This window comes from Apostichopus japonicus, chromosome 2 (assembly GCF_037975245.1).
Source record: "Apostichopus japonicus isolate 1M-3 chromosome 2, ASM3797524v1, whole genome shotgun sequence".
Classification (NCBI taxonomy): Eukaryota; Metazoa; Echinodermata; class Holothuroidea; order Aspidochirotida; family Stichopodidae; genus Apostichopus; species Apostichopus japonicus.
The window spans coordinates 16,187,380-16,201,622 of NC_092562.1; the positions used below are offsets into that span (position 1 = coordinate 16,187,380).

Here is a 14,243-nt window from a genome sequence, read left to right on the forward strand (position 1 = left end):
CCGAGTGCCGAGTAGGTCCCCTTTGTTACATGTAGACACGGTTTCATGGTTTCAAAATGCAAGTTTATTTCCATATCTACATATACATTGTTGAAGAGTATGAAAGACCGCAGGTGGGACTTCTCCATTGGTACAGAATGTGAATAATGTTATAGTATAAATTTGATAGCCATTGGTGGAGGAAATTTTCACGTTAATTTAGAATGCATACTTTATGAAATGTGTTCTTATAAATGTTATCGTTTTTTTTTTTATCTTACAGATTTGAATGATCGTCATGTCTTAATCGGTGTACTAAAAGAAAGATCCTTCCAGTAGAGAAGGACATCATACAAATAATGACATTATCAAACAGTATAGGGAACTGTCTTGTAAGTATATTTATATTGATTTATTATTTATTTACTATGCTACTGTACTCTCATTTATAACTTGTCTCCATTCTATACAAGCTAAATCTGATCTACCTAACAGTGTCCAACTTGTTATATTTCATCATCAAGGGCAATGATTAAACTACTAAAACAGCACTATATTTGGGAAAGACATTTGGTGATTTTTAATGGGTGTTGGCCAGGGTAAGGATTAGTGGGCCTTTGTAAGGATTAGTAGGACGGGGAGTTAGATCAACAATTGCTTTTGGCACTTGAGCACTCAGTGGATTACCAAGTGTGTAGGACTGTGGATATGTAGAAAGTAGTGTGTAGATCACATTCAGGGAATAATTTATTTTGTGGTACTCTAGTTTTATAGGCTCTGAACTTGTCGCCTCATAATAAAGTGCTCTGGATGCTGTGTACAATAACTGCTGTACATCTTTGCACTTGTATATATACAGGCATTAGCTTTTCCCGCGAATTCGCGGAATATCCGTGATTACTTTTCTACCTCAGGGACAAAAACTATTATCCTAACACACTATATCATAGGCAAACTGGACCCTATACCGCAATTTATGCAAAGTTCTGGATTTTGTTTTTACCCCAGACTCATCCCTGTATATAGCAGGTTACCCATTTAGCATAGCATGTTGCGATGCAAATACAGAATCAATTCTTCCCCGTCCATTGTGAACATTACTACTGCGTCATGAATATGTATTTTTCTGTGTGATTAATTACACCAATTACCTATGATCCTATTTAATTTCAGTTGTAAGTAACACAGTCGATTTTGAAGAATCATTAAAGGAAGTTATTCATACTCCTTACCGCCCCATCAAATGTTTCAGACCTACAACTGGTTATAACTAGTATACTTAACAAATTACGCCACTGGTTTACACTGTTGTATCATCCCAATCCATCGAATAGTGACTCCTCGGTGCAAACTGATATCTTCTTCATGAATGTTCTGTGATGATGAAGACAAAGAGTATGAGACAGTTTGTTCATCTCTTACCCGCCTCCAGTTTACTCTCTCTACCCACTAAGCCAATCCCACTAAATCAGTAGCGTTAACGGTTTAGCAATGCGGCCCCAAATTACCTTCCTCCATCTTCCTCTTTCGTCCTCATCTTCTTTGATGGAGACAGAGAAGAGAAGAGTGAAGAACTCTCTTAGAGTTGCACACATTTTACAGAGCAGGTTGGCCAGGTCATAGTAGCATCATGTGTACTGCTGCTGTGTGTCATGGAGAATTGAGCACAAAATAACGAGTATGTGATACCATACCGAATGGTCAATTGATGACATACTGTACGCTGAGATCGTACATCAGCTGAAATCCACTTACTGTACATAGTCTCAGAGCAAAAGATACCAGCAAGTTGAAAATAAGTATCGATTAGTTGTGAGGCTGACAGACAGAAATTGGAACAGCCGAAAACGTAATTAAGTTTCGAGTCTCGGAAGCACCAAGAATGTTTGCAGCCCATTTGTGTTCAGGGTGCTTTCTCCTCCTTTTCTTGTCTTTTTTTTCGTTTTTTTTTTTCTCGTTTTTTTTTCTTTTTCTTGTTTCTTGGAGAAGCTCATAACCAATAGGTTGAAAGGGAATGACAGTTACTAATTAGCCTACAGTGAGATTGAGTATTGAATGTAGAATGGAAAGTAATTATGTTGTAATGGTTACAACTGACGTGGTCTTTAATGAGAGCAGTAGTATACTCTTGGTTAATTGTGGTTTGTTTGAGAAGCTTTAAGGAAGAACTAATTGTAAAGATTCACTTGGTAATGGTACTCAAGAACTGTGGTTAATACACATAATCAGGGGTAAACAACATAGCTTGTGTAAGTGGTAATTAAGTCACATCTCTCTCTTGTTTGGTACTGTAATTTGTAATAATAATTTTTTTTTCTCTAGTGGATGAGGGAAGCATATCTCTGTTCCAATTCCGATGGAAATATGATTAAAATTATGTCAAGAAGAGCAATATTAAAAAAATTATATGTAAAATATGGTTTAGTTCTTAAATGAAAAGAACAGCAGATTGGATAATTAGGAGACTGACAACTAATATAGCTTAAAGAGAATATGGTAAAAAAAACGGACAGCTAAAAGGGATACATTATAAAATCCAGATCTGATTCAAGTAGAAAGAAAACTTAAAATAGTGGTTTTTAAGTTTCTTGATGATCTATCAAGGGTTGCTGTATGGTACATTTTCATCAGTGTTTGGTGAATTCACCAAGAAATGTTTTTTACCTTTCCTAGAATTAACGACAGAATGTAGTTTCATGCAGGAAGCATTCCATACAAATTTGCCAGTCGTTTAACATTAAATGTATTGCCAACATCCAAAATCAGCACTGTGCAATGTGTATATTTTATTATAAACACATTTTATAGCAATCTCAGTGGTCCAAAATCACTCTTTTCTCTACATTTTTGAGCCCTGGACAAAGACGAGTAAATGAAGAAGTTATCTTGAAAACTTCCAATACTGTTGCCCCACTGTATATTAAAGGCTCTAAATATTGCCTTTTATGATTTGCATGAAATTTGCCAAAAAGTTGATTTAGACCATCGACATCGTCGGCATTAGTGTTGTTTGTGGTCCTGGTTGTGCTTGGGATGCATAATGTGGGTTTGAATCACATGTGACAAGTAGCTTTGTGATGTCACTAATGGGTTGCCATAGTGACCATCACAGATTTAGTGAAACTCATTCGTGATGTTACACTACGCCTCAAAACTGACCCGTAGGAAAAGTTATGAGTTCCAGAAGTTCCGGCTGCAATGAAATGATATATATAAATTGCCTCAAATCTATTGCCTGCGTTTTAAGGTTTAAAGGCTCACATGTATGCAACAGGTAGCTTTGTGATGTTTCATTCCACTTATAAGATTCACCAATTCAGTGACCTTTAATCTAGTGGCCATTTTCTAATTTCTATGAAACTCATTCAGTATGTTGTAGTCTTGAAAGAAATATTTACTGTCGATTAGAATTCGAAAGTGATCCAGAAGTTAACATTGCTTACAGAAATGTATTAAGTACATTAATACCATTAATATTTGATGATAAATTTACAGCTCCTGTGTGACAAGTTGTTTTGGAGGTAAGTTTTTTGCTAATGATCTCTTTGTTTTTGGGGTAATTTTTTGCTAATGATCTCTTGGTTTTTTAGGGTAATTTTTTGCTAATGATCTCTTTCTTTTTCTCTTTGTTCCTGATAGAATCGTAAGACAGCTCTCTTCATTGTATTCTGGTATTCTGTCTCAATGCTTATCGGGGCATTTTATTATTCTCATCTTCGATGGACCGAAGAGACGAACATCTCTCGAGCTTTATACAACTCTCTGTATTTGCCAACATTGTCCCCCGTGACACACAGGACGTTAAGCAACGTGAATGCCACACCCTCAGTTCCCCCTTTCAATCACCTTGTATCGGGCAGAGAGCGAAAAATCACTGAAATACTCCGCCAAGAGAAGACTAGTAAAGTCAAGTCAAATAAGGACCACCGAGTGGGGAGAAAAACGAAGCCGTCTAAAAATGAAACCCAATTAGAGTGGCTCTTTGAAAATATAAATAATAGTGAAAGTTTAGATAGGACAGACAATTTAGATAAAACGGCATCCGTCAGGACTAACAACAAAACTAGGTTAAAAGAGAAATACAGCGAAGAGGATCTCGAGATTCAACTTTTGGATAGTTTAAAGCGAAATATTAGTTTACTAAACAATCACAGTGACTCGGGGAGTAAAATGACGGTACTACTAGGCTCCCCTCCAAAGAAAAATAATAGCTCTTTCATTATCGCTGCCATCGAGGAAAATATGCAGAAGATCCGCCGCGAGACGGAGATCAGTCTGCAGAGGCTGTCCGAACTCAGCGGGTATCTGAAGGGAAGCAATAGTACTAATGCCAAAGACGCGGGCGCCCTGCTCCGCACAGTCGACGACGCGACCCACCTGGAGCAGAACCTCGGACAGCAGAGGGACTGGATCTTAAATTTAACCAATTCCGTGCTGGATGAGAAGGGAGACCCGGAGTCCGACCTGGACGGCCAGCAGATGATCGCCAAACAGATCAAGGAACTGCTGCAGCGGAGCTCCACGCTGGAGAAACTCCGGCTGAAGTACGAAGCCCAGAGGCGGGACATGGTCGGGGAGGAGCCCGTGGTCAGTCTGGAGAGCGTGATGGAGAAAGGAACGTGGAAGATGCACGGAGGCAAAAGCCTCACTCGGCAGATAGCGGAAATGATAGGCGTCTCCGTGCCTCCGAAAGAACCTGCCTTGAAGAAGTCTCAAGCCACTAAGAAAGATGGCTACTACCTCATAGAAACTAGAAAGGTAAGTAGTAGCAAGAAGTATCTAATTTACTTGGTGTGCTCGCTTACCTGTCTCCTCACGACCTTATCACTCTGGTTCTACGGTGCCTAGAATGAACTGGTAAACTTTTAGACACTCTGTGCCCTTTAGGAAGTTAAGAGACTCATCCTGTCGGAAAGTTGTTTCAGAATGCTAATTGTGATTCCCGCAGAAATATTGTTTAACGCATACATAGCCTTGTTGACTTTTCTTTTCAATATCAAAATTTGGTAATATGTTGTGGTACAGTATATATCTTTAGCCAGTTCTCTGTTTTCATGGTAATGTACTTCAATACATAATATAGAAATGTACTGGACATAATACATCTAAACATCTTTTCAGGTTTAAGGTATCAACATTTTGTTGTCTATTCATATTGTGGACCCTGGTAAGATCATGACAAGTTTACATATTCATATCTGGTTGTTTAGATATTAGAGTCAACAGAATTGCCATAAGAGCTAAGAAGGGGTGGGGGGGGGGAGTGGGAAGAGGAGGGCACATTCAAAATTTGTGGAGATGCCGGAACAGTAGAATGAAGATAGAGAAGAAGCTAAAGATGGCCCTGGTAGCAATCATAGAGACACAATCTGAAAATGTAACGGATGAAGAAAAATAAAAAGTGGTTTGAAAGATGGAAAAATGAATACCCATTTAAGTACCACTGAATTATTGGATTTTATGGATTCACCAATGTTTGTTTCATACTTGCAACTGCAGGATAATTTCACTTTTGTACATTCTCTTCCGAGCTACCCTTTTTCATTCTTGTTGATATACCCCTGCTGTTCCTGGAAAGTTTTGTGTACCGTGATGATCATAAATTCACGTGTCTCAACATTTCAGTTTCAACAATATCCGACAGTGTATTTGTTAAGGCCTGTGCTACGGTTTCTAATGCCCATCGCCCATCAGTTTATATACACAGAGTGTTAAAGGTTCTCGTACATTCTGTGAAATAGCTGTGCTAACATCTTTTGGAAGGCCATTCACCTTGCGGGGAAACAAAATCACTCTTTGAGATTTAGTCAAGACAGGGAAGACGTGATATATCCAACAAAGGAAAGGCAACAGTAGTCTGCTGTAGTAAACAAGAGTATTGTATTTATACTAGGAGAATTGATATTTAATTCCCTAATTTATAGTAGGTATCAGGTGGGAGCTATGTTGCATCAATGAATGTGCTTAGAGTAGTCATGTTTCTGTACTTCATGTATAAACAAATTCAGAGGAAGGTGACAAAGGGGGTTGGGGGTGGTGGGGGGGGGTGGGAGGGTGATGGGCCATGTGCAAGAAATGGGTGGGGTTGTGGGGTTAATTTATTGATAGACAGACAGTAGTAAAAGGTTCCTGCCAGTTTTGACCTGTTACTTCATCACATTTGCTTACTTACATCACTTCCCTTACAGGAATTAACCATGCAATGTGATTCTTGTGCTGTGGTATCAAGCTCAGGGCAGTTGGTAAACTCCAGCGCCGGGAAGTACATCGATTCGTACCCTTGCATCATACGGATGAACAGCGCCCCCACCAGCGGTTTCGAAGAAGACGTGGGCAGCCGCACGACCGTGAGGGTCATGGGTCACGTCAACCTGATGAAGATCAACTCGAGTATGGAGGAGCAGCAGGAAATCTTTATCAATTCGTCCACCCGCACTAACAAGATGATCATCCCCTGGTTGTTTGGCGTTAAGTCCAACAAACGGAGAGACAAGTATTACCTTATAGCTAAGAACTTCTCAGAGGCTTATCGATCCACCGAGTTCTACGTCCTCTCCTCAAAGAAGATGGTGGAGGCCGAGAAGATATTTCAGGCAGAAACCGGTATCAGCAGGTACAGTAGACTGGTATTTAATATAGGCCCATGTAGAGTGGACCAAGCACATTTGCCTGGCACTACTGCCCCCCCTCTCCTCCCCCTCCCGTTCTACCCTGCTTTGGTTCCTTGCTATTTGTTCCATGCTTTTGTTACGTAAGAAGATTTCTCAATTTTAATTGTTGAAGCAGTTGTAAATGTTACAGTAAGAATGCATAAAGTAACGTTAAGTTAGAGGATACTTAAACTTGAAAAAATTCACAAAAATTCTGAATTACTTGAAATGAGAGTTGAAAGAAGTTCAATAGAACATGAAAGTGGGCAGTTAACGTTGCATCCTTATCAGGAAGAAGTCTTCAGATTCAACACAATGATGATATGAGAGATACACAGTTTATTGTTTCCCATGATGTCACTGTTGTCAAAAGGATTTTGGGGGAAGCCCCTCAACATTTCTATTTACTTTCCTTAACAAATAGATAGAACCGAAAACCGACAGGTCTTCCTAAGTTCAAGATATCATAAGACAATTTGCAAGTTTTGGAAACATTAGTTCACATGCTGAATAGACAAGATAATTTTTTTGAGGTGTTTTTTTTTGGTTGTCTGAGATGACGAAGTTCCTAGTTGGAAAAATAAAGCTAAAGTAGGAAAAAGACTGCCTGAAAGATAAAAAAGTGTTTTGATAATTTTTGATCGTGTTGTAGTCTTTCCATCACCCTCGCCATGCCCTGTAATAGTTAATCATTGTTGGAGACCCTTTTATGTAACAAAGAGGTGATCGCAAACTACAATAACTTGTTGTGCTACTCAAGCATTTAATGATACACAGAACTGAAGTGGGATGAAATTCATTACCTTCAGGGGAGGTGACTTCAGAAGTCAAAGACATATTAATCGGCATTAATTTTTTTTGAATATCAGTGTAAAGTATTGCAAAGGTAAAGAACACTGCTGTTTTCAAGATATGCAAAACCATTTTGGATACCATAAACTCCTTATCTCTTTTCACAATCATATCATAATTGACAACCTTAACGACCTACTGTATTTTATTTTTGGTAACCTGCACTGTGATAAAAAAAAAAATGGAATTTATGTATGGTGGTCTTGCCTGAATAAAAACAAAAACAAACTATAAATACATGTGGTGGGTTCACCTACAGTAGCTTTTAAATAGTAAAACAAGCACAAGGATGAGTTGTATGTGTTTCTGAGAGGTTTTATTAGAATCCGAAGTAGTACAGACTTTATAAAAAAGATGGTTGTTTACAATCTTGATTGCTTGACTGTCCAGCTCTCTCAAAGGAGAAAAAACATATTTTCCCTTTGCATCTAATTCTAAGATTTAAACAAAGCTCTTTGCAAATGAAATTACTTTTCCAATCTAGAAATTCATTTATTCTTAATTACTTTCTGCAGTCATGTAATGAACACTTAACATTATTAACATCTTTCTTTATGGCACAGTAAAGTGTTGTGATTAGTCAGTCACTGGTACCATTTTCTTTATGACTTCTGTTTTATTATGTTAATGTTCTGTAAGTTGATGTCATCTTTAGTACTCTTATTATATTGTTTATTATTTATTTATTATGATATTTTTATGGGGGGGGGGGAATGGGAAGGATGGAAAAAGATATCTGCATATTATTAATGAAAATAGGTTGTAATTTATTAGAGGTAATTTATTAGCAACTTACTGATTCAGAAATAATGTGAAAGCCAAATTGATAGGGGAGCACTGTTCTTTGATTTTGCTGAACTGCTGTTTAGAGCTAGGACTTTAAAGTGTTAAGATTGTGAGAAATGAAAAGAGATGGAACAAGGATGGAGAGAATGATGAGAGTCCAGTGATGTCATTATGTTTAGAAAGTTAGTTTCAAACTCAACACTGATTAAGCTACTAGGGGAGAAGGAGGAGGAATTGGGGGGGGGGGAGAGCAGAGTGGAGGGTCAGTTGAGGAAGTCACATTGTACCTCTTCACCCTCTTCCCTGTTAGCATGCCAACTGTTTTATCTTCTTGTTACATCTTCTAGTCGCCCACTATGTTTAATATAGAGTGTAGTACGTTCGGCAGCTCTTATGAAAAAGTACTCATGAACACACATGGCATCCTGTTCTGTATTGTTATTTATAGACACACCTATCATATTAAATTGTAAATGTGTGCTGCTACTTAAAGCCCTACACAAGTGCTATGATGGACTACTGTTTGTATACGTGGGACTCACTGGAAATTAGAACCAGCTGTTAAAGTCATTAAGATTAGATTCCAGTAATATATCATCTAGGCTAGGGCAAATTTAGGGGTTGCTTCATTCCAGAGGTTGCATTATTACTGTACCATCTGATTTAATCTTCTCAACATTTTTGCTTCACTGGTCCCAGACCTTGTCCTTCATTATTTTCATCTTCCACAAGGATGTTTGTTAGTAACCTGTGTAAATATGATTAACTGTCTGTGTTAGATACACAGAGAGCCGTAGGTACTCTAAGAAAGCTTACACTCAGAGAATAAGAAGGTATTCTTTATTTTATTTCTTTATTATTTTTTTTATATATCTTTTGAAGTTAAAAGAATCCTTTTAGTTCCTGTAATTTATGTCATAGTCTCCTTGACTTGGATATTACAATCATCATCCAAAAGAAATGGAAAAAAAAAGGGGTTTTGGGACAAAACTGACATTTTAGAATAATCTGAGAAAGCTGGCTCAGTATATTCGAGAAAGAAGAAAAAGAAAACACTTTGTATGTATGAAGAAATATCCAACACTAACATTGTCCTGCTTCTGTTGGACCTGTGACATCATACCAGCACTTTGTGAATACTTTGTCAAAAGAACAGATATGACCGTTGAGCACTTTTTTGCTTTCAAATTTATTAAAAAAAAAAAAGTCTTGTTCAAAGTGTCAACGAATCATGAGCACTGAATCATGCGGGATTGCTCTTAGCGAAATGTTCATGGTACCCAGCTTTTATATGCAAACGACCTGAAAGTACATAATGCCTCCCCCCCCCAAAACAAATAAATAAACAGAAATTTCCTGTTAACTATAAAAGCAGGAAAGCCTAAAGCTATTAGTGGCAATACTGGCTCAAAAAATGTCTCTCATGTAGAATACTGAAACAAGTAATTTTAGCAAATTAGTTTTGAACCATGGATGAGTCTTTCCCATTATAAGTTACAGTAAAGTATTGTATTCATCACGGTCTGGTGGTACTAACTACCCTTGACGATTGGAAGCAATGAATATTATGCGAAAAACCTTGAAAATGAAAAAATGTAAATTAAAAATTTAAACATAAATTTTAAACATAAATTTCTTTAAACATAAATTTCTGTATGACAAAATGATTGAATATTTAATATCTCGCTTAGAAATAGATATGCAACAGTCATGCAACAGTTTATCGACAATGATATTTTATTTAGATTGAACTGGGAAGGGGGGGGGGAATATCTATGCAAGGTTTCATCAGCGTTATCAACAAATTTTAATTATAACAATTCCCAACACGGCAAAATGGGGGGCAGCATTAAAGTATGTTCAACTATTGCTCGTCATAATATGCCAAACTGCTGTCAAGATAAGTTTACTTATCATCCAGATGGTAACACTATATGCAAATGTCTGTGGGTAGTGGAGCATAGTATTGGCATAGTAGTATTTTATGATTCTTTTAGAATCTGACAAGTATTTGAAGCTCCATTTGTGCAAATATTTTCGGTAAATTTTGATTGATTATATATATATATATATTCCCTTACAAAAGTCTGGATTTATTTGATTAGCTTGAATTATTCATCCAGGTGTTCATGTCATATTATGAAAAGGAAGTTTAAATTATTTGGAATTTTTCCAATGTCGCTTTTGAGCATGATGTTTACATGGGTAACAGTCCGTAAATTTCTTCACAAAGAGGTTGTTGCAATTTACCCTCCCACCCAGTTGGGACAATTTTTTTCTCTACTGTACTGTCATGTCCCCCTTCAGAGCACTTGTATTGTCAGTATGAGCAGTATGAATATCAGGTTTCTATCAGATAAAGGTTGGGAAATATTCATACTGTTAGTACGAGTGCTTTGAAGCATGATATGGGGAGGAAGTATTGAGTGGTATTAGCAATTAGAATCAGATAAAGATTAGGAACTGTTCATACTGTCAGTACCAGTGCTTTGAAGCATGATATGAGAGGACAGTATAGAGTGGTATTAGCATTAGAAAACAGTCCCAACTGGCTTGGTATTGGTATTGGTATTTTAGTTTGAGTATACAGTTGTTTGCTACAAATAATGAAGTTAAGTTATAATGGTTAGAAATTTTCCAAGTTTCCTCAAACTGAGCTAACATGAAGAAATGGCTGAGAGACATCCTTAAAGAAGAGGGGGAAAAGAAAAGCACAAAAAACTAAGGAGTTCTACTTTGCAAGCAAATTTTTGTACCAATATCTTTACTTTCTGTATATTAGGATGACCCAAACTCACACCTTCATAGTATTATTATTCATCAGTAAATGGAAATAAGAAAGTTTCAAAATATAATAAATATTATTATACGAAATGAGACATGACATGTCAAAATATTGTCTTACATCGCCATTAGATTTTACTATTGAGGAGTAGTTTAAGTTTGTCAAAGTCAACATGAAGAGCTGTTTTTAAGGACCTAAAGCCATTAACAACCCTTCCCCTCCCCCCTCCCTAGGGTCCAACTTCTTTCCCCCTACTGTACATGTTCTTCTTGGGTCCATGGTTTTCACTTTAAAAGTCGAAAATGTATGAATTCCTCTTTGTTCCTTTTGTACCTGCCTTTAATCTTTGGTTTAATGTAACAAGCAAAGTGCATACCTCATATTCACCTATTTTGTTTTTTTTAACCCCCCTACAGGTCTGATGCCAAGACCTGGCTCTCCACTGGCTTTATGACCATCCTGTTTGCCATAGACGTCTGTTCCAAGATTGACATATTCGGACTGGTGCCAGAGAATTTCTGCCAGTAAGTTGGAGGGTCGTGAGGAATCCTTATAAATTGTGATACAAATTTTATTTGTGTTGTTGAGATGATAATCTCCTCTTGCCTCTCATTGAAAGATAGATGGTGAATTATTATATAAGTTACTGCATGAATGTGAGTTTTGACAAGTCACTCCCACCCCCCTTCCCAGTTTCCTTCTCTCCTCCCTTCCACTGGAAGCTTAATATGCCACTGTTGAGTTTGACAAGAAGGGTTTCTGCAAAAGGGAATGCATATCTTTTTTAAAGTGTTGCATATGTGACAAAAATGTTGCCAACATTTGTGTAATTCTTTTGCACATCTAACCTTTTGGCATCAAGTTGTGAGTATACCTTGTGACTGGATCACAAGTTTGTTCAATGTCACTATATACAAAGACGTAACCCAAATTTGCCCAAAAGTTGATTCTTTGTGGGAGGAATATATCTGATAGTAAAGAGAAAATTACAGTTATGTTTTCCAACTCTTCAGTGATACCAACCTACACTGTTAAACACAGGATGTGGTTAACTAATATCATTGTCTGTTCCTTTGGTCAACCACATTCCTATTGGGACAAACAAAATTAGGCGTCATCGTCAAAATGTGTGCAAAGCAAAAGTTATGACACGTTACAATAGCTTTGTTGAACTCAAAAATGATTGTAGAATAAGCGGTCGATAACTCGTTATTTAGAAGCCTCGTTATGCATTCCATTAATTATAAACAGCACAAATCTAACCAATCCCTAATCCCTACAATCATTCTTTGGTATTATCATCCATAAATTATCACACAACCATGACAATGATCTCCTTTTCTTTCTTTTTGAACCTAACTTTTGTACTAGAAAGAGAGAAAGATGCAGATTATTAATAAAGAAGAGTGGTTTATACATTAGTGATTACATAAAAATAGTACATAGACCAACATCATAGCCAACCTAGTGTGCAGGTCAATACATCTTCCTGTACTTCCCTGCGACCAAGTTTTGTTTTCGACTTTTTTTGATATATACAAACGTGTGATGCTTTTGGTTTGAACTTTTCATATCCTCAATCTCTGTGAATGGGCCAGAGTTTGGGCAGGAAGGGTTCGTGTGGTTATTTACTCTACACAATGGTACCAAACTGGTACACGATGGTACCCAAAAAAAAATGATTTTTTAGACTGTCGAGATTGGATGCAATAGCATAGACAGATAGATAGAGTTGGAGTTAGCAGAAAGCATATCTCTTAAAATGCTCTTAGTGACATATTTATCATTCTAGTCTCCTTGGAACAAATTTGTCAGCATTGCTTTGGAGAGAGATAAGAGATACTACCACAGTCTTGGTTGGCTCGTTGAGTAACAAACGTTAAGTCATCAAAGTCAGCAATTTTCTTGCAGATAGCCATGTTCCGCCAGTGAAGAAACCCGCCTCAAGCTCAAAATGTATAATTAGTTGGTTTTTATTAGAGTCATGACAGATGTTAAGCATCAACAAAAGTCTGTCACTTGTTTTTGCCCCACAGCAATATTTTTCTCTTTTTTTAAAAGTAGATGTAGAAAGTCGTGGCCTAGTTTTAGAAGGTAAGGATCTTTCAGTGACATTCTTCTGAACTAGTACACAATAGCAAAAAGTTGAAAGAGAAAATTAAAGAGAACTATAACCCCCACTCCCCCATCCCCCCCCCCCAACCCCCAAAAGACTTATGAAGACATCTTATCAACTTTTGAAAACCAGCATAGTTGTCAGTTGTTTTGTATTATTTAAATTTACTTCGTTCCTCGCTTACCTGTCTCCTCACAACATTAGCACCTCATTCTACCGTCTAATAAGATGTAAAGAAGGTAAAAATCCAATACATTCCGGGCAATTTCCGTAAGATTTTAATCCACTACGAAAACGTATGTGCAAACACTTTGGATGGTAGAATGAGAAGGAAGGGCAACGACCGGAGGAGCCGGTCGATGAGGGTGCACAGTGTTAAAAGATTATCAGGGCATACTAGACACGGTAGAATGAGGTGCCAATGTTGTGGGGAGACAGGTAAGCGGGTCACTGGTAAATATATAAACCAGTAAGTTTTATCATAATGAAGTTTTTCTATCCCCAAGGTTAAACTGGGAGAGAATAATTTATCTGGCAATTCAAAACAAAAAGGTCAAATTGCTATATACAGGTGCAGAGATTTATAGCAGTTTTTGTATACAGTATTCCTTAACAGACAAAATGCAGAACCTTCAAAAATGCTCCACAAAATTTGAACACTTAAGTTTTCCCTGTCTGGGAGAGTATGTAAATTATATTTCTACAAAATGAGGTCCTTCCACACAGCTTGTCTTATGATACCGATTATTGCCAGCATTTTTGGTGTTCTTCATTGAAACAGGCACAAGTAGGTCACCATTATGACATATTTACTAGCAGGTTTTAGGTCCCATTTCAACAGAATAGTTTTGTGGTAAATTTTTTTCCGTTTCCCCCCAAAGGGAAAATTATGGAGTCACTCTTTATCGAACTTGCAAAATTGTGAGGGGGTACCACAGATTGCAAAATCGGTAATTACTATTACTGTTAGACTTGTCCAACAAGGCAGCATACAGAAATGTCATACTCAAAAGCTGAAGCCAAAGTGAATTAATCAGGTCACACATCCGGAGTCTATGCATGCTAAGTTCTTTAA

At 37.3% G+C, this 14,243-nt stretch overlaps 1 protein-coding gene across 6 annotated transcripts in view; it reads left to right on the forward strand.

Annotated features, from left to right (window-relative positions):
- The window catches only part of LOC139979886 (uncharacterized), a 69,778-nt gene that overhangs the window by 43,767 nt on the left and 11,768 nt on the right, over positions 1–14,243 (forward strand). For all 6 annotated transcript variants that reach the window (XM_071991121.1, XM_071991078.1, XM_071991086.1 and 3 more), the window contains 4 exons: positions 263–371; positions 3,619–4,737; positions 6,168–6,592; positions 11,469–11,576. In XM_071991121.1, coding sequence (XP_071847222.1) covers positions 339–371; positions 3,619–4,737; positions 6,168–6,592; positions 11,469–11,576 — 1,685 coding nt within the window. In that variant the 5' untranslated portion in view covers positions 263–338. The remainder of the gene's footprint in view (positions 1–262; positions 372–3,618; positions 4,738–6,167; positions 6,593–11,468; positions 11,577–14,243) is intronic.